This window comes from Monodon monoceros, unplaced genomic scaffold (assembly GCF_005190385.1).
Source record: "Monodon monoceros isolate NGI ecotype Baffin Bay Population unplaced genomic scaffold, NGI_Narwhal_1 Super_Scaffold_1, whole genome shotgun sequence".
NCBI lineage: Eukaryota > Metazoa > Chordata > Mammalia > Artiodactyla > Monodontidae > Monodon > Monodon monoceros.
Window position 1 is genome coordinate 69,558,044 of NW_021703765.1, and position 23,753 is coordinate 69,581,796.

Here is a 23,753-nt window from a genome sequence, read left to right on the forward strand (position 1 = left end):
ACCTCTGACTCCTGTGGTGTCCCATCAGGCTGAGCCATTCACGGGAGAGCTCCCCTCCCAACCAACGCTGCCCATCCTCGGAGAGAAACTGCACCAGGTTTTTCACAGTGTCCTGGAAAATCTGAGGAACATCATGAAGGGCTACTGTCTGCCGGAGCCTATTTTTAGCATCAAGGTGGGTCACGTGTGCAGGGTAGGTGTGTATCACACACACGTGCATAGGTCCGTATGAGAGCCAGAAGATCCCAGAGATCTTTATTGAGGTAAGAAATGAGAAAATGATTCATCCTCTGTTGTTTCTATCAAGGACCCATTCTCAGGAAATTCCTCAGTTTCATTGTAAACATCAGTGTATGTTTCTCTCTGATTATAAACTGTTGTAAAGGTGACATTGCTTTTTGGGGTTGGGTTCAGCTCAACACTGAGAATGTTCACATAGTAAGTTAAGAAAGGAGTCGATGTGGGTCACCCTCTTAAAGAGACAGCGAGGAAGGGCTTTGTCCAGAAACACAACTCTGTTCATCATCCCAGGGTCCTGTTGTCTGTAGAGAAACAAGTCCTCAAATTTTCAGACCTCCGTGAAAGACCCACGCTGCTAAACTCAACGTCAGTAACTATAAAACTGTGCTACATCACATTCCATCCCAGAAAAGCCAATCACAGTGTTGGTGGTCATAGTGATAACTCAGCCCTTGTCCTGTACATGCTATGTGCCATCTACTACTCTGAGTACTTGAACCTTATTAAGTCATTTCACCGTCCCAACAACCTAGGAGGTAAGAACTGTTATTATTTCCATTTTACAGGTGAGGAAACTGAGGCACAGAGAGGCTACAAAATTTGCCTGGTTTCACCCATGAAGAGGCGAAGAGGGGACTTGAACCCTGGCCCCCTAGCTTCAGAGTCCATGCACTTAGCCCCTAGGTTATGCTGCTTAATTGCTAGAATTACAACATTTTTTTAAGTCTTTGCACTTGCCTGTGTGTGCATGGTTTCATTTTTAAACCTTACAACCACGTTATGGGGTTGGTGCCATTATCCTCCCCATTCAAAGACCATCAACAGTTCTGCTTCCGGGTGAGCCGGAAGCAGTGCAATGCAGCTGTTAAGAGTCTCTGAGTCTGCCTGAGTTTGCATCCTGGCTTTGCTTCCTACTAGCTGGGTGACTTTGGGTAACTTAATTAACCTCTCTGTGTTTCAGTTTCCTCAACTGGAAAATGCAAATAATGATTATTCCTACTTCATAGGGTTGTCTTTGAGGATCAAATGAGAACATGCAAATCCAGGTCCTAGAACAGTGTCTGGCACAAAGCCAGTGTCCCACAAATGTTTGCTTTTCCCAGTGCCTGGTGTTCTATCCCCACACCAGGTTGGCTGTTTGGATGCATGGAGAGGGGAGCGGGGCCTTCCTGGGTCAGGAAACTGGGTGTTCATTCCCCCTGTGGTCAGGGGGCCATTCTACTCTGGACTGTTCCACAGGCCACTGGGTCTAGATCTTTGGCCACTCAAGTGCACGGGGCCTGGATGGGCTGAGTGTGTCAGCCGCCCCGTGGTGGGCGGCTGTGCCCATGCCCCCAGCACAGCCTTGGGCCGACTCTGTGCTCCCCGCTGCAGCTGAAGGACTGGGTGCAGAAGCTCCTGATGACCCTGCGGCACCCAACGCTGCCACTGCTGGACCTGCAGGAGATCATGACCAGCGTGTCGGGCCGCATCCCCGCCCCCGTGGAGAAGGCTGTCCGCAGGGTGATGGCCCAGTACGCCAGCAACATCACCTCGGTGCTGTGCCAGTTCCCCAGCCAGCAGGTGGGTGCCCCCCACCCCCACTCCAGCCCTGCTGGGAACTTGTCTCCCCATCAGTGCGGACGTCCGGTCTCTGATCAAATCGGGCTTCACGAGACCCACTTACAGCCAAGATGCTGGGGACTGAGAGTTTTCTTTCACGCCTTCTCTGTGGGATCGCAGCATTTCCCCCAAAACAACAGTTGTTTAGAGGAACATAAACAGTTATTAGGCCTCACTCTGTATAACTCGGCTTCGGAGCAGGAGTAAGCAGTTGGTGCCAACAGAGTGAGCGTTTTCCAGAAATATGCTGGCTGACACAGTAGAGGACATTGTGAGTCCTTGCCAGTGTGTCGTACTGATTCTCCCCCTCTGCTTTGTGTAAGGTGACAGTCTTGGGGCTATACGTATATATAATATTATTTAAGAATGGAAACCATTCCCGGGTAGTATCAGAAATCTCTAATAATTCTACAATGGCCTCGTTTTGTTCTTTTTTGGGGTCGCTTTTATCAGGTGTTTTAAAGGAAATCTGCATTTTGAAGAGCCATCTCTTTTTTATCTTCATGCCCTCTGCCTGGTTATAAGGGGCTGCCTCCCACCATCACCCCACCCACATGTCAGCAATTTGGGGCACCCGAGGTCAGTGTAAGTCAGTTTATTCCCAGAGGTCAACCTCTAGGTTGGAGTATCGTTCGGCCATAAAAAGGAATGAAATACTGATTCATGCTACCCCAGGGATGAACCTTGAAAACGTGATGCGCAGTGAAAGAAACCAATCATTAAAGACCACGTGTTGCCTGATTCCATTTACATGAAACATCCAGAACTGGCAAATCCATGGAGAAGAGGAAGTAGATCAGTGGTTGCCAGGGTCTGGGGCCAGGGGGGTTGGCGAGTAGCTGCTAATGGTTATAGGATTTCTTTTGGGGGAGAAGAAAACGCTCTGAAATTGGATAGCGGTGATGGTTGCACAGCTCTGTGAATGTACTACAAAGCGCTGAATTAATTGTACACTTTAAAAGAAGGTGGGCGGAAGATGGTGGTATATGAATTCTATCTCAACTAGAAAATAATGAAAACAAAGCTCTTAGGGACCCCAGTTGAGAAAAATACATGTTGGGACCTTCTGGGAATTTGTTATTGATGCAAGTTTTTCATTACATGTTTCTTTTGTCGCCACAGACAATGTGCCGATCGCATTAAATCTAACTGTAAAAATAGGACCCCCATACCCAACACCCTCATGCTCCCTGGGGTTGGAAATTCCCTTCTCCTCTTTCCCCAGAGCATTTGTATTTGTGGAGAGGGATGTGGTGCATGTCTTTATGTGATTGTTGTCATTCTGAGCTCTTGAGTCCTCTTGAGTGGGGCGTGCAGAGGGCCAAAGAGCTTTGGGGCTGGAATTTTAAATTTTTGAATGGGATCCCCATGGGAGCCTGTGGTGGGTCCTTCTGGTGACTTCTGCGTGGCAACCAGATTGTGTGGTTTGAGTGGCCTGTGACCTGTCCTGTTTTCCCATGCAGATAGCCACCATCCTGGACTGCCATGCGGCCACCCTGCAGCGGAAGGCCGATCGGGAGGTCTTCTTCATGAACACCCAGAGCATTGTGCAGCTGGTCCAGAAGTGAGTTCTGGGCCCTCCTTGGGGTGTGGTTATCACACTCAGTTATCCATGTATTGCCCCAGGGTGGTGCTATCTTAAGGGCAGGCTCAAACTGAGAGACAGTGCCTGGGGTCTGATACCCCAGTTACAGCCCCAGCACAGCCCTTCCTAACAGCAGAACAAAGCAACACCCTTTACCTCCGTGAATCTCAGTTTGCCAGTCTGTAAAATGGGGATAAAAACACTTCGCACACCATAAGTCATTTTGAGCTATGAGCAGATTGATTTTTGTAAAGTGCTGACACATAGTGAGTCCTTGTGGTAGCTTTGATTATGAGACAGTGGGATGAGATGGCTTTATAGGCTGTAAAGGATTATACAGATTATCCTTGCGGTTTTGGGGGATCCTTGCAAAGGAGGAGTTGGCGAAGAGTTTGTATTTTATCTTAAGTAGTTCTTGAGCAGGGAGAACTATTCTGATGATAAAAAGAACTGCCCTTTTGCATGAAAACTCCACCCAGCAAGAAAGCTTTGCCTATAAGGACAGAATCCAAACATTCTCAGACTTCAGCGAATTAATTCAGCGCATGTTAGCCATGTGGCAGAAACTATCAGAGGTACAGAGGATATAGGACTATAGGAAAATGCCGTCCTTTTCAGGGCGCTCCCTGGCTCATGGGGACTCATACTAACAATATAGGATCGCAGCTGAGGAAGGAGATTTGAGTTTGGATTCCCCACAAAGTGAGAGTCACAGCTGGATCTGCAGGATCACTTTGCCTCCCTTAGACTGCTAACGCTAACCCATCCTTCAGCAATGGAAATGCCTAGGAGAAATGAACAAATGATAAACGAATCAAATTCCATAGCAGGATTTTGTGTGTTAAATATAAATCTCAAAGCTCTGTCTTATGTTGTGTTCGTGTGTGTTTTTAAAATCACATCTGAATAAAAGAGTATTTTAGGCTCTTCCTCTCTTTTGTTGCCATTTGGTGATGCTGGGGTGAAGCTGCTTTCAGCTTCCCTAAAACTCAGCATCACATTCTCTTAAAAACTCAATTCCCTGTGTTCTGAAATAGTTTAGAAGAGGAAATGGTTTAAGGAACATCCAGGTTACCATTTGGTTTTAAAAGGGAAGTGAAATTTACACAGGGATCTTTTGGTAAATGTCCTTCAAGTTTTGTTTTGTTTTGTTTTCCAATCTGTCTTTATACATTGAGTGGTTAATTGAAAATTTTTGCTTTTCAACCATGCATGCAAGGCTGACCCCTTTCAGCATCCCAACTCTGTAAGTGTTTCTCCTTCTCTCTGGGGACGGGCAGGCATCATCCAAAGGCTCAGGCTTGGCCTCTCGTTGGATGTGTGACCTTGGGCAAGTCACTGCTCTCTCTGGCCTGCAGAGTTATTAGCACAAATGAACTAACTCACACATCCCTCCCAGGCCTAAAGATTAGAGGGAGCAGCCTCCAGTTTCTTTATTAGTGTTTTCTCCTTTTTCAAATCATAAAAGTCCTGGCTGTGGATAACTCCGGCACCCCAGGAAGTAGAGTTGATCACTAAGCCAGCCTTCCCTTCCTCCCCAGATACCGCAGTGGGACCCGGGGCTACATGAAGGCCGTGGTGTTGGATCTCCTGCGAAGATATTTACGGGTTGAGCACCATTTCCAACAAGGCAAGAGTCGCCACCGCAAGCATTGGTGACAAGCCCAGGGGGGCAGGAGGGGCCCTGAGCCTTACCCCACGTGGCCTTTTGTCTCCCTGCAGCCCACTATGACAAGTGTGTGATAAACCTCAGGGAGCAGCTGAAACCAGACATGTCCCAGGTGTTGGACTGCATCTTCTCCCATGCGCAGGTGGCCAAGAAGAACCAGCTGGTGATCATGTTGATCGTAAGCAAGAAAAGTCACCCTTTACCCAGAGTGGGGGTAGCTCAGGGCTCCACCGACTTTTTCTGGAAAGGGCCAGAGAGTAAATATATTAGATTTAGCCCAGGATATGGTCTCTGTCCTGACCTCTCAATGCTGCTGTGGCACAGTGAAAGCAAATGGGCATGGCTGTGTCCCAATAAAACTTTGCTTATAAAACTAGGCAGTAGGTAGGATTTGTTGACCCCTGGGGAAGATCATGACCAACCCACAAAGCACCTACTGTGTGCCAGGCACTCCTGACGTGCTTTACAATACTAACTTGTTTAATTCCCTAAGCAGCCCTAGGAGGTCGATACCGTTCTCATCCTCCTTTGACAGAGCACAGAGAGGTGAAATCACTTTCCCAAGGGTAACCAGCTTATAAGTGCAGAGCTGGGATTTGAACCCACAGCATGGCTCCAGAGTCATGAGCTATGATTAGTCAAGGGGTATTGGATTCTGAGTCTTCTGGTAGGGCTTTCATTTTGCCTTCTTGGTGAAGCGTGGAATGTCTTTGTTCTTATTTCTCCTCCTACCGGGTAATAATTAGCAATCCTTTATAGCTAAAGATTTTTTTCCTTGACGTGACTTAGAAAATGCAGGCTCAGCAGATGGTAGCAGAGACTTGGGCTTGGCTTATAGCAGGAAGGGGTCGGCAGATTTTTTTTCTGGAAGGGGCCAGAGAGTAAATATTTCAGGCTTTGGCCATGCAGCCTATGTTGAAACTACTCAGTCCTGCCATTGTAGCGTGAAAGTGGCCGTAGACAATATGTGAATGAATGAGTGTGGCTCTGTGCCAATAAAACTTTATTTACAAAACTGGGCAGTGGGCCAGATTTGGGCCTGGGCTTATAGGGCAGTTAACACCCTAACAAAATGGATTCATAAATATTGATATTTTTGTAAAGAATCATTTAAAAATCTCCTAATGCAGCATGAGATTCTCTTAATCCAGGCTGTACTTGAGAACCACCTGGGGTGGGGGTGGGGGAGCTTTTAAAAAATACAGATGCCCAGGCCCCACCCTTGGTCCATTAACTCAGGGTTTCTGTGGATGGGGCCCAGGCATTAGTACTTTCTGAAAGCTTCTCCAATGGGAAGTTTAAACGGGGACTGTATATTAGATAATAATATTGGTTTAGTGTTCAATTTTTGGAGTGTTTTAACAGTTCTACAGTTAGCTGGGGAGAGATCTTTTTTCTCAAGGGGGTACATTCTGAAGTAGTGGGAAGGATCATGGTGTCTGCAACTGAAAGAGAGAAAGAGAAAAGAGTGAGAGAGTGTGTTTGTGTGTACAGGCATGCACGTATGCTTACTAGAAAAGCAAATGTGAAAGTTTAGCAATTGCTGAATCTGGATAATTTTCGATGTACTGATCTCCTGTAGTTTTGAAGTTCTTCAAAATTAAATTTGGAGGACTTCCCTGGTGGTGCAGGGGTTAAGAATCTGCCTGCCAGTGCAGGGGACACGGGTTCATTCCCTGGTCCAGGAAGATCCCACATGCCACGGAGCAACTAAGCCCATGCACCACAACTACTGAAGCCCGCGAGCCACAACTACTGAGCCCGCATGCCACAACTACTGAAGCCCGCGTGGCTAGAGCCCGTGCTCCACAAGAGAAGCCACCGCAGTGAGAAGCCCGCACACTGCAACGAAGAGTAGCCCCCGCTCGCTGCAACTAGAGAAAGTCCGCGCAGAGCAACGAAGACCCAATGCAGCCAAAAATAAATAAAATTTTAAAAAAAATTAAATTTGGGAGGAAGGATCCCCAAGTGATTGCAATATGCAGCCAGGATTGGGAACTTAAGACCAAGGACATATCTAGTCTTGGGGGGAATTTCATTGCTAAAATAATATAACCCTTTTCTCAAAGTACCTTCTTTGGATGGAGTCTTTTTAAGTGTGAGTGTCTGTAAAACAGAGGATGCCTATAATTTATTACAGCCCACTCACCATTTGTTCATAGGCCAGGGCTTGGGTCTGTGGGTTATTCTGCTGTTTGCTACTCTTTGTGTACATAATAACTCTCTTTTGGGCGTGAAGTTCTTAAAAATAATGTTCATCAGAGGATGGCCTGGGGAAGAGGACAGCCTGGTGGAATGGCCCCCAGATCAGAGACCTAGGGCACTGCCAGGGACTTCTTGGTGAAGGAGGCTAAAAATGTTGTAGCAGGTGTGGTTTGGGGGTTATATGTGAGATTCATTATTCTTCTGGCTCTCTTGTTTCCATTTGCTAGAAAATGGTGAGTTCTTTGCATTTGATGGTATTTGATGCTTTAGAGATTTTGAGCAAAGACTTGTTAATTGAGTGATTACTTGGAAATGAAATTTTTTTGAGTCTTTACAGGGAACCTCATTTCTGAATGTCAATTCAGTGGTCATAGGACTTTGCTAATGACAAAACGAAGAAAACAAAACATGATGCTGTGAACTAAAATATACGCCATGGGACCACTTCACATAAGTTAACAAGAAAGAGAGAGTATTTTAGACTTTTGTGTGTAGAGTGTGGCGGCCAGATTTTAAAATTTTTCATACAAAACTTGTCTTGAGTCTTTTCTCTCTTATTTATTTTTTATTCCTATCTTTGGCCATGCCACACGGCTTGCAAGATCTTTCCCAACCAGGGATTGAACCCAGGCCACGGCAGTGAAAGCCCAGAATCCTAACCACTAGGCCACAGGGAACTCCTGAGTCTTTCCTCTCTTAGAAAACCACTAGCCTGGTTGTTGGACAGCGCCTACGTTCTGTGCTATCCTTGGAGCCACAGGCTGGTGGAATGATGGAGACTAATGCCACTGCCACTTGATAAAGCAAATCAGAATTTGGGAGGGAGAGAAAGCTTAGAATAATTTCCCACGAGATTTCTTCAGCACTGACATGCTGTGTGTTTATGTACAAGTGTGAAATATTAATATGTTAAAAAATTTTTTTTTCTGATTGTAAAAACAGTGTGGCCTCATTCTAATTAGGAAAATGCAGAAGCAGATGCGGAAAAGAATGACCCCTGGCACCACCACCTGGTGACCACTTGGAGAACGGCCTGGTGCAAGGAAGGGGGGGTGTGATGCCCAGGCATTCAGATTCCCAGCATTCATTGTTCTGTCTTTGTGGGTATTGAGGGAGTATAAGCTCTGAGCCATTACCAAGCCCTTCTTGCATTTAGGGCATAAGAGGAGTTGCAAAGACCAGTCACATGCGGCCCTGGTCTCCAGCAGAAAGGTCCCTTGTTCAGAAGCAGAGAGGAGGGATGCACATAGGAACCCTCATCCCTCCCTCTTCTGCAAGTTCCACCTCTAGATCTTCTCTCTTGCAGGAAGCCTCCCTTGACCTCTCCAGGCCCTAGATGCTCCCCTCACACTGGGGCTCCTGGAGGGTAGCTTACACACCCTCACCAAAGCCTCCCATGTGGCCCTTACTCTTTGTTCATACCTGCCTCTGTTTCCCCTCATCCCTCTTCTCTGAAACTGAGCTCCATAAGTCAGGCAACAACGTTTAGAGGAAAGAGGGAGAGGCCATAGCAACAGGAGAGCCCTGGGTTCAAATCTGGCTCTGCCTCGCACGTGCTTGGTAGCCTTGGGGCAAGGCACGTTGCCTCTCCGAGCCTCAGTTTCCTCATCTGTAAAATGGGAATCATATAGTAACCTGTCAGTGGGCTGGGGGCATTTGAGGAAATGAGTGGAAAGGGTCTAGCTGCTTGCCCGGCCGTAGTAAGTACCTGATAAGTGCTGGCCATTAACAGTGGTGCAGGCAGAGACTTTGTTGTCTTTTTCTTCATGCCAGGAATTTAGGGCATGTTTTGGGGTGGATGAATGGGAGAGTGAATGAATAGGGGGGTACTTGGTGGAGAGTGGCTAAGGGTATGTGTATCACACTGGGCAGGTTTGCGGGGGCAGCCACACCCCCAACCCCCTGGCCAAGGGTGAATGCTGGCCTGTTTCCTTCTGGTAGAACAGAGAGCCATTTGGATTTTGTTTCTCTCCCCCAAAGGATGAGCTCTGTGGCCCAGACCCTTCCCTGTCGGATGAGCTGACCTCCATCCTCAGCGAGCTCACTCAGCTGAGCAAAAGCAAGCACTGCAAAGTGGCCCTCAGAGCCAGGCAGGTAGGGTCTCCAGCCGTGGTCCCCACCGTGCATGATGTCACAGGGTGCCGTCCTTCCCCACCCGCGGCCCCCACCGTGCATGTCCCCTCTGCTGCAGGGCCCGCTCCTTGGCTCCTCCCCATGGGGATGGCTCACCCCAGCCCCTCTGTCCCCTCCCCCTGCAGGTCCTGATTGCCTCCCACCTCCCCTCCTATGAGCTGAGGCACAACCAGGTGGAGTCCATTTTCCTGTCTGCTATCAACATGTACGGCCACCAGTTCTGCCCGGAAAACCTCAAGGTGAGGCCACCTCCATCCATCCACTTGGCAGAGAGCATACGCCGTGGCCCACGTGGGGCCTGGGGGTGGGGAAGCGGGCTACCCCTTCCCTCGATGGGCTGGCACTCTGGTGCAGGGTACAGTTGCCAACTCCAGTGGTTTAGTCCAGTGTGGCCAGGGCTGCCCAGGGGAGGCTCTGGGAGAGGTTGAGTCCTGCAGGATGGACAGGGCCTCAGGCAGCAAGGCTCTCCCAGGAGGTGTGATGTTAAAAGTTCATGTGTGATGGAGCTTATTGGAAGCTGGGAGCACTCACATGGTTGGGTCATGGCTTCATCTTCCCAGGGCTCCCCCACCCACTAAATCTGCCTCATTCACAGGCTTCCAGGCACCCCCTCCACATCTGGAGCTGGGAGCCCTGAGAGCAGTCACCCCAGAACTGCCTCCATGTTCAGATCTCGTGGGCCTGGGAAATGGGCAACGTTTTGTGATAACAATACGACCAGCCTCCTTAACTGCCCCCATCCCTCCTGCTTATCTGACTGCTGGTTAGAACTTGTTAACACTCCCTTTTCCTTCTTTTTCCCCCTTCCATTTCCTGTAGAAATTAATACTCTCAGAAACGACCATATTTGACGTCCTGCCCACTTTCTTCTATCATGCTAACAAAGTCGTCTGCATGGCATCCTTGGAGGTAAGTAGGAGAGAGGCCCCTGTAACAGCACCAGTACTGACCATGCCGGTCCTAACATCCACTGCCCGCCTGCCACATGCCTGACACTGGGCCACGTGCCTGGCAAACGTGATCTTATCATTCTCTGTACAAGGTAGGTCCTGTTACTTACACCTGTCTCACGGAGAAGAGAACGGAGGCTCAGAGAGGTGAAGCAACTTGCTCAAGGTCACACAGCTAGGAAGTAGCAAAACCAGGATTCACATTAGGTCTGTCTTAGTCCAGAGTCCTTGCTGGTAAGCCCTGCTATCTTGTGTGCCATTCTAGCCTCCTCCGGACCAGGCAGAGTTAAATATGAACCCCCAAGGGCCAAGTCTGAGGCACTTCATCCAAACTTTCCAACTCACCTGCCTTAGATACCTTTGAAAGACTTTTCCACTTGGAACTATGAGAGCCGGAAGGAGCCTAGGTGACAGTTTAAGGTGACCTCCCTGTGTGTCAGGCAGAGATGAACACGAGCAGTGGCAAAACCTGGATTAGAGCCAGGTTGTCTGCTTCCGCTCTGGTCTTCCTGAATTCAGGGGCTGAGAGGTGTTCGGTTAATTTCAGGACATCACGATGTTTCATCTGCTCTTTCAGAATCCTTTCAAGGAGTTATGAGATGATGGGTGTTTTCAACTTGACTGTCTTCCCCTGGTGATTTCTCCTCATTTCTTTACCCTCTGAACTTGGAATCTCAGTCCCCTGTGGTGCCCACTCTTCTGCCATCTTTTAGACCCCATGGGTCACCCATCCTGATGCCAGAAGGTTGACTGGGTCTCCATGGAGACCATTTTGGGCTTGTAAGCATGTTACAGCCACTGTCTCTGGGCCTGCAATTTTTACCCCTCCCCTGGTTTCAACTCCAAGAACCACTCCAGGCCCCACTCTTTGTTCGCAGCAGTGAGACCTAATACAACTCTTAAGTAGCTACCAAGTGTTTTCCCCCTGTCTTCAGTTTTCACCAGTAATTATTGAGACCTACTGTATTCCAGCTGCTGGGGATACATTAGAGAATAACCATAGTCTCTGCCTTAGTGGAGCTTCTCTGGCTGGGGAGAAACACACACTCAGTATTTCTTTAATTATACATGTGATAGGGCCACAGAGGGAAAATGCAGGCCGTGATGAGAATTGCACAGCAGTACTTAACCTTACCAGGAGGTTCGACTCAGACTTTGATGAGAAAGTGACATGAAAGCGTCTGAAGAGCAAGTAGGAATTTGTGGGAGGGGGAAGCAGAGAGATTCCAGTCAGCGGCGTGTGCAAAGGTCCAAGCTGTGTGACCTCTGGCAAGTTGCTTTCCTTCTCTGGACTCTTAGATTCTTGCACTTTAGATAGGAATAGTAATGCTGACCTCACAGGATGAGTAAGCATCAGATGGGAGTATTGATCACCATTGTCACCCATCATCCAAACACCTGTCCTATTTAGGGGGTCCTAAGTCTAGGGGTCCTAAGTCAGATAGAAAGCAGCAGCCCACCTTCCCCACTTAATAAAGTGCTGAATCCCATTTATTTCTGTTAGTGATTTTTCTAGGATGCTTTCTTAACACGTTCCATCACTTGGTTGGGCAGTTTTATTGAATAGGATCCAACCTTTTCTTCACGACTCAAGATGAGCATTGTAAACATAAGGTTTTCACTTGGCCTCTTGAGTTGTGTAGAGTTTTGTCCCCGCTTAAAATGTGTCTGGTCCTCCCAGACCATGCCCAGGGTCACTGATTCTCTAGGAAGACTCCAGGACTCAGCATATAGATGTGCTCACAGTTGTGATTTATTACAGCAAAAGGATACAAAGCACAGTCAGCAGAGAGAAAGGGCTCATGGGGTGAAGGCCAGAGGACACCACGCACAAGCTTCCAGTGGTCCTCCAGGCACTTTTAATTCCTTGACAAACAAATTATGGCAACACATGTAAAAGTTGTCTACCACAGAAGCTCATTAGAGACTTCGCACCCACAGTTGTATTGGGGGCTGGTCACATAGTCACTGTCTTCCTGACACATACCAAAATTCTAAACTCCCAGGAAGAAAACACATGTTCAACATAAATCATACTGTTTGCATAGTTTAGGCAACGTCAACCATTCTTATCTGGGAATGGTGGGAATCCTCCCTAAATCTGAGTTCTTAGTTGCTAGCAAAAGGCCAGCCTTGCAAGCAGGCCTTTCAAAGGATAGCAATTAGGCCTGCTGTGTTAACTTTTGCTGCACAGTCCCTGGCTTCCCTATTCAATTAAAAAAATTCCCAATGCTTAGACTCTAGAACCATGTGGTCCAATGTGGCAGCCACTGGCCACGCATGGCTTTTGAGCACTTGCAGTGTGGCCAGTCTGATTGAGCTGTGCTTGAAGTATAAGATACACACTGGATTCCAAAGACTCAGTATGGAGAAAGCAAAATATCTTAATTTTTTAAAATTGATTACATGTTGAAATGATAATGTTTTAGGTATTGGGGATGACATGAAATATATTATTAAAATTATATTTAACCTCTTGCCTTTTTTTAAGTATCAACTGGAAAAATCTGAAATTGATTAAAATTGCCTACGTGGCCTGTGTTGTATTTCTGTTGGACAGTGTTACTCTAGAGCAGGGGTCAGCAAACTATAGTCCGTGGGCCACATCTGGCCCACTGCCTGGTTTTGTAAATAAAGTTTTATTGGAACACAGCCACGCCCACTCATTTACGTATTGTCAGTGGCACGAATGTATGCCTCCTGTAGTGGAAGCATGGAGTCTTAACCACTGGACCGCCAGGGAAGTCCCTACAACAGCAGAATTGAGTAGTTGTGATAAAGATATATTCCACAAAAGCCTGAAATATTTACTATCTGGTCCTTTGCAGAGAAAGTAGCATCCTGAAGAGTGAGCAAATTTGCTGTTAGCTACCACTTTAGGGATCATATTTCAAGATTGTTTCTGGGACCCTTCAGCCTGAGTTTTCTCAGGTGTTGAGGGCACTCCGTCAGCTGTGCTTCTGTTTCATTAGGTTTATGTGCGGAGGGGCTACATCGCCTACGAGTTAACCAGCCTGCAGCACCGGCAGCTCCAGGACGGCACCTGCGTGGTGGAATTCCAGTTCATGCTGCCCTCCTCCCACCCAAACCGGTACAGAGTGGTACCCACCTGGGGGGCCAGCTTGTGCTGCTTTTCTCCCTGACCACTGTAGCCCTGTTTCTGGAGGGACCCAGCAGGGATGTCTGGGAACTGCTGGGAAGACGTCAGGTGCACCACTTCCCCACCCTGGCATCTCCCCCCATCTTTGTTCTCTCATCTGTAAAATGGAGATAGCCCAGTGCTTATCTCCGGTAGCCACTGCCCACCTGTGGGATATCGAAATTAAAATGCATTACAATTAAATTAAAAATTCAGTTCCTCTGTTGTACCAGCTGCATTCAAAGTGTGCACTAGCCACAAGCTCACATGTGGCTTGTGGCTGCCATGTTGGACGTTGTGGTTCTAGAACATTCCGTCATTGCAGAAAGTTCTATTGGACAGAGTTGTCCAAGACCATGATGAAAAGTAAGTGAAGTAAGGCAAAGACAGCATTCAGGGCTGTGCCTGGCATGCAGAAAGTTGATGAATATTAAGGGTCTCTTTGAAGATCACGACTGATACTGTTATTACTGTCTGATGGCATGACGTGGGCTGGGCTCTATGCTGAGTGCTTCCACACTCTATTTCATTCAGACTTATTCCCCACCCCCAAAAAAGAATTGTGACATTTTCCCAATCAAGAGAAAAGGGGACTGACTCTTTGGGGGCCTGGAATCATTTTGGGGGTCTGTGGGAGGGGTGGTGTAAGAACTTTTGAACTTGTCCGCCCCTGAGGAGGAATTCTTTCCCTTTGGATTTCATTGTCATAGCAGTTCAACCCCGTTAGGAAAGGGGGGCCGCCCTCTGAAGGCTGGGGGTCACTCACGCCTTGTTTCTTGCAAGAACCTACACGGCTGTCCAGGTTATTGGTTGTGACCCTCAGTATAGACACAGGGTGTTATTATCAGCCAGGGAGACGTTGAGGACCCTAGAGGGTTTCCCTGACTGTCTCAGGCCCTTGCCATTGCTGTCGGCTGGGAGGGCCAGGAGCTTACTTGGGACCTGTGGCCTCAGCTGCCTCCACAGCCCTGCTCTTGCAGGCCTCTGGGAAGGTCATGAGGGGTGAGGTCTCACCGCCCAGCAGGGCCTGGCTGGACCCTCCACACCTGTGTCTGTAGAGCCAGGCACGTTGTGAACTGGGTCGTGAGACCAGAGGAGAGGTCAGGCGAGAGGCCAGCAGGACTTAGGTCCAGGCCCAGGGGGCGCTGAGCATGGCCAGAGCGGGGGAACTCAAGAACACGGCCATGCCTGAGGGGCTGTTGTCCTAGTTCCAGAAAAGTAGCTGGTGAGGCCAAACCTTTCCATGTTTTTGCCAAGAGAAGCAGGAAAGCTAGACTTTAAAAAGAAAATCAAATCCTCAACTTTTCAGTGTGGACAGGTAGTCAGTGTATAAGGAATATATTTAAAATGCTGTGTGCACCAGCGTCTGTCTGGAGCCACAGGGTCCGAATTCAGCCCATGCCACCACGCCAGTGTGTTACCCCTGCATTCAGCTGTCTGGGAGCAGGGGACCTGGCGGATGGTTTCAGGGGTATCCAACAGGAAGGCACACACAGGCCCTGCCCCACCTGGATTGGGGGTCCCCAAGAGCATCCGTGGTTTCTAGAATTCACTAGGAAAATGGCCAGGATTCAGTATATTCATGCTTGTGACTGTGATTTATTATAATGAAAGACACAAAGCCCAATTAGCAAAGGGAAAAGGGCCATGGGGTCAAGTTCAGAGGAAGCCAGCGCAAGGTCCCAAGAGTCCTGCCCCAATGGAATCACCCAGGACATGCTTCACTCTCCCAGCAGGGAGTTGTGATGGTGTGTGTGCAGTGTCGTCCAGCAGCTGGTTACAGGCTCAGCGCCCAGGGTTTTCACAGGGAGCTGGTCACGTGGGCACCCTCTGCTGAGCATGTACCAAAATCCTAGAGTCCAGAAGGAAAGCTCAGCATAGACCACACGACAAACAACGTGGGCACAGTGAGCCTCCCTCATCATTTAGGGAATGGGGGCAACCCCAAGTTCCTGGACGCCAGCCAAGGGCCAGCCTTGCAAGTAGGTCCCTTTTTCAGGAGAGCAACTCAGGCCTGACTCTTTTCTGCCCCCATCTGATGAGCAACCCCTCCTTTGCTTGATTCCAGGGCCCTATCCTAACTCCCCGGGGGACCCATTTGAATTTGCCCCTGGTGTGCAGCCAGTTCTGGGGGCAATGGCCACCTAAACTCCAGTGGGCTGCTGGCCTGGGGGTCAGTTTTGGTTTCTGGCCCTGTCCGTAGGGCGGGTTTGACGGAGGGGAGGGGTTAGGGGAGCAGAGGCCTGGAATGTCTTTCAGAACCAAGGCTGGCCCTTCACCAGCCTCCGGGGGCTGGGGCTCTCCAGGAGAAATTGGCGCTGAGTGCATTCTTACTCTGTGGCTGAGTTCACTACCATGAATTTATCAGGCGACCATGTTGGAATTGGACTTGCATGCGTGCACGTACCGTTCATTCATTTATTCATTCACGTGTGGAGCTCTTGCTCTATACCAGGCCCTGAGGAATCAGATGAGACTCCCCAGCCCCTGTCGCTCTACCCCGTCCCTTCCACCCCGATTCTAAACCCCCCCCCTCTTTCAGAAGGCTCTAATGTGGCGCTGGCTCACTGAAGCTTCCAGGGCAGGAACAGCTCTTGGGGCTAGATCCACGGGTGGCTGCCTCACCCCCAACTTCCCACTCCTCTGCAGGCTGGCCGTACCCATCAGCATCACCAACCCTGAACTTCTGAGGCACAGCACGGAGCTCTTCATGGACAGTGGCTTCTCCCCCAAGTCCCAGCGGATGGGGGCCATGGTTGCCTTCCAGAGATTCGAGGATTTCACCAGGTACCCAGTGTGGCTCAGTTTCTCCAGAACACCCCATGCACAGGGGTTGAGTGAGCTTCCCCTGACCCCCACCCATTCATTGCACACACAGGTGGGGGTGGCCCAGACACATGGCACAGCGAGTTAATAATAACAGAATAATAATATCATCAAAAGTGTGGGCTTTTGTGTCAGCACCTCCTGCTCTTGAATTCTGGCTCTGCACTGCTTCCTGACTATAAGACTCTGAACAAATGATTTCTCTCTGTACCTTCGTTTTCTCATCTGTATAATGGGCATAAGAGAAGGACTTACTTCTTAGGGTCACAAGGAAAATTAAATGAGATAATACATATAAAATATTGTATTTAAACTATAGTTAATATGTAAATAACGTGCTCAAAAATGTCAGCATCGTTGCCCTTTTTTCAACTTGGTCCTGTATATTATGCAGCATGCTTGGATTATCTATGTTTGCAGCAGCCTTGGGAGGTGTCGTGGTTACTTTTGTCATCCTCACTTGACTCAGAGGAGTGAGATGAGGTTGCAGGGGTCTACCAGCCAGTAAAAGGGGGACCCCAGCCACGCCCCCAAAGTGTTGGGAATCATTTCTTTTATTCAGCATCTCAAATCACATAGGTTCATCCTTCCCTTTTGGGAAAGACCCCATCGATGGTGCCTTGGACCTAGTCAGGAACCACAGGAATTCTGCACAGACTTGGATGTGCTTGCAGAGTGGTGGTTGGGAAAGAGTGAGGGTCGGGCCTGACCTATCGCCTTGTGGGGCAGCGGCCCCTCAGCCCTCCCTCTCTGCCCCGTGCCCCCAGGAACTTTGATGAGGTCATTTCCTGCTTTGCCAACGTGCCTAAGGACGTTCCTCTCTTCAGCAAGGCCCGTACTTCCCTGTACTCCGAGGATGACAGCAAGGTGAGTGTCTGAGCAGGGAGCAAGCCGAGGAGGGGGCGGGCTGGGGCCCTGGGCCCTCCTACTGCCTACCCTTGGTTTTCTCTCCCAGAGCCTCCGAGAAGAGCCGATCCACATCCTGAACGTGGCCATCCAGTACGCAGACTACCTGGAGGACGAGCAGCTGGTGCCTATTTTCCGGACATTCGTTCAGTCCAAGGTATGCTGGGCAGCCTCTGGTTCTGGGTCCCTGGAGAAGGAGGAAGGGCTCTCTTGGTGAGGTGTCCATGTGCCCAAGTCACTTACATAAACAACCATGTATGCATATAACTGTGGGTTGGTTTTATTAACATGTGGTGTCCATTGCCGGCATGGATTCTTACCCAGCAGTAGGGACAGCTGTTACATATGCTTAATGACCCCAGCTGCAGACAGATGTGGAGCAGCTTGGCAAGTGTAGGTAGTAGAACTATGGGGCAGGTGCTGTGTGACCTCCAGCAGGTTACTTTATCTCTCTGATCCTTAAGTTTTCCCATCTGTAAAATGGGATACTTAAGCTCATAAATTAATCACCTCTGCCAGGCACACTGTATAGCTGTTAGTTCTTTACCCTCCTGACTTGGTCTCAACTTTAAGAACACTTGGAAATTTTTGGCTGTCGCTTTTTAGTGTGTTTATCTGTACATGTGTTGTATCCTCCATGTTATTCTGGTGGGAGGGACACCTCTCACCTCCTCTGACTTGGCGTCCCTCAGAGGACCTGGCCTGGACCTTCCTAGGCAGGAGGTGTTAGGTGAATAATGCACGGATGATGCCATGAAAGCTTAGGGACATTATTGTTAGTGACGCACTTAGCCTTGTGTGATTGATTAATCAACAGTGTAATGACGTACATTGTAGAAAATGTTGAAAGGGCAGACGGATCTGAAAAGCTTGCCCCACCATCCAGGGCAGTGACTGTGAGAATCCTGGTATATTTCCCTCTAGCCTGTTTCTTAACAGAGCTGATGTCCTTACTGGACTTTGAGCTTGGCATCCCATGGCTTAGATAAGGCAACGTTTGAGCTGTTGGCAGTTTGCCTGCCCCCTAACCAAATCAGACGATGCTCAAGGTACTTGGTGGTTCTTCCCCCGAGGGGTGTCAGAATCACCTGTGAACAGCCGTGCTATGGGGGGCAACGTGGCTGTGTGTGGGAAGGAGACAGTTCTCTACATATCGACCCAGGAGGATATGCATGAACTAGAAAAGATTAAACGTATGTGTCTCTGTACAAATAAGTGTTTATATACAGCATACCAAAGAGAGGAAAGTTAGCAGAATATACACGTACCAGGAGAGTGGGAGACATTTTAATGTTACATATTTCTATGTTATTTAAAAACTTTTGCACTAAGCAGATACATACGTACACATTCGCAGACACATACACACACCTGTACATTCACGCACACCTTTAATTGAGAACAGTAATCAGGCTCCCAGTAGAATCCCCTTCATTTTCCAATTTATCCTGTTTTCTTTGCAACCTGCATTCTGTTAAGTGCTTTTTGATTATGTCTCCTTACCTCTTTCTGAAATGGGCTACGACTATTCATTTCTCCTAGTAATTTTCCTTATCACATGGAGGAATTTAAAAATATCCTTGTTTTCTGGTCTTCTGGGTTTTTTTCCTTTCCCCAGAGAACTATACAGAATAGTATTTATTTCGTTTAGGGAGCAACTAAAAACAGTTTAGTACTTTCCTTGGGTAATTTTTGACTGAAGTCGAATATACACAGCAGTGCACAAATCATTAATTTACAGCCTGATGAATTTGCACAGGGAATTCCCAAGTGTGACCAACATTCAGATCAAGAAATGAATGCTCTGGCCCCTTCTTGAGCCTCTTCCCATCACTACGTCTCCCCCGCCAGAGATAACCAGCCAGTATCCTGACTTCTAATAGTAGAGATTAGTTTTGTCTATTTTAGAGTTTTGTATAAACTAAAGCATATGGTTTGTACTTTTTTGGGTCGGGCTTTTTTATTCAGCTTGTCGTCTTCTTTTTTTTAAATACAGCAGTGCCCCATCACACCAATTTCATTAAAGAGCTCATGAAATGTTAAGGTATATGTATCTATATATGTAATATGTATGTGTATATTAATAGCTTTACTGAATATAATTCACTCCCCCATTTAAAGTGTACAATTCAGTGCTTATCAGCACAGTAGTCCCCTTTCCTGCAGTTTTGTTTTCTGCAGTCTCAGTTTCCCACAGTCCACCGCAGTCTTAAATGGAAAATTCCAGAAATTTTTAAGTTTAAGCAATTTGTAAGTTTTAAGTTGTGTGCTGTCCTGCTCCGTCCTGCCCGGATGTGAATCATCCCTCTGTCCAAGCGTGGCCGCCCGTTAGTCACTTAGTAGTCAGCTCGGTTATCCCATCAACTGTCATGGTATTGCGGTACTCATGTTAAGTCACCCTTATCTTACTTAATTATGCCCCCAAAGCACAAGTGGTGCTGGCAACTCGGACATGCCGAAGAGAAGCTGTCAAGTGCTTCCTTTAAATGAAAAGGTGAAAATTCTTGACTTAATAAGGAAGGAAAAAAAATGTATGCTGAGTTGCTAAGATCTATGGTAAAACCAAGTCTTCTATCCATGAAATTGTGAAGGAGGAGAAAAGAAATGCGTGCTAGTTTTGCTGTCACACCCTAAATTGCAAACATTACGGCCACAGTGAGTGATAAGTGCCTAGTTAAGACGGAAAAGGCATTAAATCTGTACAGGAAAATATCTTGAGAGCCCACATTCACATAACTTTTATTACAGTATATGGCTATAATTGTTCTACTTTGTTATAATTATTGTTAATCTCTTACTGTGCCTAATCTATAAATTAAACTTTATCATAAGTGTGTATATATAGGAAAAAACATAGTATGTATAGGGTTTGGTACTATCCGTGGTTCCAGGCATCCACTGGGGATTTTGGAACGTATAGCTCATGGATAAGAAGGGACTACTATGTATTCATAGAGTTGTGTAGCCATCATTATGATCATTATGTTTTAGAACATTTTCACCACTCCCACCAAAATACCCATTAGCAGTCACCCCATGTTCCCTCAACCCAAAACCCTTTCCCCTGCCCTAGGCAACCACTAATCTACTTTCTGTCTCTATGGATTGGCCTGTTCTGGGTATTTCCTATAAATGGGATAAATGGAATTTCATACACTATGAGGTCTTTGGGGACTGGCCTCTTTCACTCGGCATGCTTTCAAGGTTGATCCGAGTGGTAACATATATCATTCCTTTTTGTGGCCAGATATGATCCCACTGTGTTTTTGGTTTTTAATGCAGAAAAACATCCTTGTGGAGTATGGACTCCGAAGAATTACGTTCCTGATTGCCCAAGAGGTCAGTCTGATTCTCAACACATCTGAGTTTTTCACATTCTTTAAGACTTGGTGCCATTTGTTTGATGTTTACTCTGTAGATTGGGGTGGAAAAAAAGTCAGTCCCTAGAGAAGAGATGGCTTTCCAAATGATTCATTCTAGAAGTGGACTGGGTTAGGGTTAAAAATCACAAAACAGGTCTATAAATATTTACATGAGTCTTGCTTGATTTGTCTTTCATATGGATTTCTTTTTGCAGAAAGAATTTCCCAAGTTTTTCACATTCAGAGCAAGAGACGAGGTATGGTGAAGAGCAATGAACTGGTTCTCGCTTCCCTGGGATATTTGATATTCAGCAAGAATATAGTTCTTAGTCCTTGTGGTGTCCCCATATTCTAGAACATGCAACTTTTGTGTAGATTCCAGCCTTCCTCTGGGCTGGTATTTCCAGTGAGAGCCCTGTGTTGCTCTGTGGAGCTCAGACCTCACGTTTCCCTCCCTTTCAGCCTTCACTACAGGTTTCTGTCTCACCTGGATACTTTTTGTACTTGCCGGTGTAACTCTGTAAGACGGTTCTCCCAACCTCTTTTTCTTTTTTTTTTTTTTTTTAATATCTTTATTGGAGTATAATTGTTTACAATGTTATGTTAGTTTCTACTGTGCAACAAAGTGAATCAGCCATACGTATACATATATCCCCATATGCCCTCCCTCTTGAGCCTGCCTCCCACCATCCCTATCCCACTGCTCTAGGTGGTCACAGAGCACCGAGCTGATCTCCCTGCGCTATGCGGCTGCTTCCCACTAGCTATCTGTTTTACATTTGGTAGTGTATATATGTCCATGCCACTCTCTCACTTCGTCCCAGCTTACCCTTCCTTCCCCCTCCCCGTGTCCTCACGTCCATTCTCTACGTCTGCGTCTTTATTCCTGCCCTGCCACTATGTTCATCAGTACTGTTTTTTTAGATTCCATATATATGCGTTAGCATATGGTATTTGTTTTTCTCTTTCTGACTTACTTCACTCTGTATGACAGACTCTAGGTCCATCCACCTCACTATAGATAACTCAATTTCTTTCCTTTTTATGGCTGAGTAATATTCCATTGCATATATGTGCCACACCGTCTTTATCCATTCATCTGTCAATGGACATTTGGCCAACCTCTTTTTCTTATGTTTTTCCAGAACAGTGGTTGGCATACTATGGCTTGCAGGCCAGCCCCCTGTTTTTATAACCAAAGTTTGATTGGGACGGAGGCCACACCCATTAATCACTTACTGTCTCCTGTAGCTTTCTCGCTCCAGCAGCTGAATCGAGTACAGTTGGCCCTCCGTGTTCACGGATTCCACATTCGTGGATTCACCCAACCATGGATGGAATCTCCGCAGTTGGTTGTGTCCGCGGATGCAGAACCCGCGGATTCGGAAGGTGGACTGCGGTTGTGACCGACCGTATACTCCATCAGTCCTCTGGCCTTTTAAGAAAAAGTTTGCTCATCCTTATTCTAGAACAGGCGGGCTTGTTCCCAGCACAAATCCAGTCTCCACTAAACAGTATTTTAATTTATCCAAAGCCTTACTTTCCTAGTTAAGACGCATCCTTTCTTCAGCTTCTTCATTTTCTCTTCAGTCTCCAGCACTGTCAGTCGCCTCCTTCTGAGGACCAATTTCCACAAGGAAACTAAGGCTTAGTGACTTCTTGAGAAATACTCTGTGTGGTGGCAGATAGAGAACAGCCTGGTGGTGCCAGCAGGTGCTGGGGACTAGCTAGGCTCCCCTGGGGCCAAGAGGCTTATGCCAACACAAGGTTCCATGCTCGTGGCTCTCCTCTGGACCATCGCAAAATCCCAAATCTCTTGAGCTCCCAGTTAGAGGACATCATGAATGCTTCATTCCTGAGTTCTAAACCCACAAACACCAGGGATCTGCAGGACAGGGCGTGGATCAAGCAGGCACGCAGCCCCAGTGTCCAACTCCACCTGCGTCTGTGTGTCCATCTGTTTTCTCTCTCTGGTCGGCCCACAGTTTGCAGAAGATCGCATTTACCGTCACTTGGAGCCGGCCCTGGCCTTCCAGCTGGAGCTCAGCCGGTTGCGTAACTTTGACATAACTGCTATGCCCTGCGCCAACCACAAGATGCATTTGTACCTGGGCGCTGCCAGAGTGAAAGAGGGCGCAGAGGTCACGGACCACAGGTTCTTCATCCGCGTCATCATCAGGCATTCGGACCTGATCACCAAGGTAGGATGTCACGGGGTGTTTCTTTCTCCCCCTGAACTTGTCACTCACGTGCTGCCCTTGCCTTCATTGAGATCCTGCTCTGGGTCAGGCCCTGGGCTGTACTCTGGGGATCTCAGGGTGCACAGGGCACACACAGCCCTGCCCTTGTGACTGACACTCCAGTCTGGGGACGGAGTGGGAGGTGGAAAATGAAGTGGTCTGTTTTCATGGGGCGTCATGTGGATTCTTCCTTCTGTCACAGAGATCTCTCTGCATGAGGAGAGAACTGGGAGGATAGAAAAGAAATATCCTGATTTGTTAAGGGGATTTTTTTGTACTTGCTCATTGCGTGAGTGATCATGTCCCATTGTTTCTTGCATTTAGAAAAGTAATTCATGATTATATTGTGAAGATTGCAAAAAATACTGAAAATATTTTTAAAAATTAAGGAAAAGGACCAGAATCCTGCCATTCAGGGGTCAGCCCTGTTGGTGACCCTTTCTAGGCCTAATTCCATATATGTATTGGGATTGGGTTGTAGGTGTAATGTTACAGATAGGAGCTCAGGCTGGACAAATCATTTAAAGACTTTTTTTTTTTTTTTTCACTGTAGACCTCTTTCCATGTTAATGAAGATGATTTCCTTCATGCAATTCCCTTGCATGGATGTATATCTTGTGTGTGTAATGTTTTTTAACACATCCCCTAGTGATGGATGTCAAGCTAGTCAGTATTTTGCTGCCTCTGTCACCTAGATATTTTAATAGCTTTTATGATTATCCAGGTACGGTAAGGCCGACAGATCAGGAGACAGTTATGATCGAAAAGATGGTTTATTTGTTATCACAGATTCCAAGAGGAGGGGGCATGCTGAGCCGTGGGGGCCACATGGGGAAGCACCAGGGCTGCTCAGGAGGCAGAGGGAGGGGGGATACATGGACAGGAGCCTTTACTGT

At 47.5% G+C, this 23,753-nt stretch overlaps 1 protein-coding gene across 4 annotated transcripts in view; it reads left to right on the forward strand.

Moving 5' to 3' along the window:
• The window catches only part of ACACB (acetyl-CoA carboxylase beta), a 186,003-nt gene that overhangs the window by 83,998 nt on the left and 78,252 nt on the right, over positions 1-23,753 (forward strand). For all 4 annotated transcript variants that reach the window (XM_029224967.1, XM_029224990.1, XM_029224974.1 and 1 more), the window contains exons 20-34: positions 29-175; positions 1,615-1,803; positions 3,306-3,406; positions 4,969-5,057; positions 5,150-5,274; positions 9,282-9,395; positions 9,560-9,673; positions 10,254-10,343; positions 13,357-13,475; positions 16,173-16,310; positions 17,117-17,216; positions 17,305-17,412; positions 20,538-20,594; positions 20,833-20,874; positions 22,603-22,818. In XM_029224967.1, coding sequence (XP_029080800.1) covers positions 29-175; positions 1,615-1,803; positions 3,306-3,406; positions 4,969-5,057; positions 5,150-5,274; positions 9,282-9,395; positions 9,560-9,673; positions 10,254-10,343; positions 13,357-13,475; positions 16,173-16,310; positions 17,117-17,216; positions 17,305-17,412; positions 20,538-20,594; positions 20,833-20,874; positions 22,603-22,818 — 1,749 coding nt within the window. The remainder of the gene's footprint in view (positions 1-28; positions 176-1,614; positions 1,804-3,305; positions 3,407-4,968; positions 5,058-5,149; positions 5,275-9,281; positions 9,396-9,559; positions 9,674-10,253; positions 10,344-13,356; positions 13,476-16,172; positions 16,311-17,116; positions 17,217-17,304; positions 17,413-20,537; positions 20,595-20,832; positions 20,875-22,602; positions 22,819-23,753) is intronic.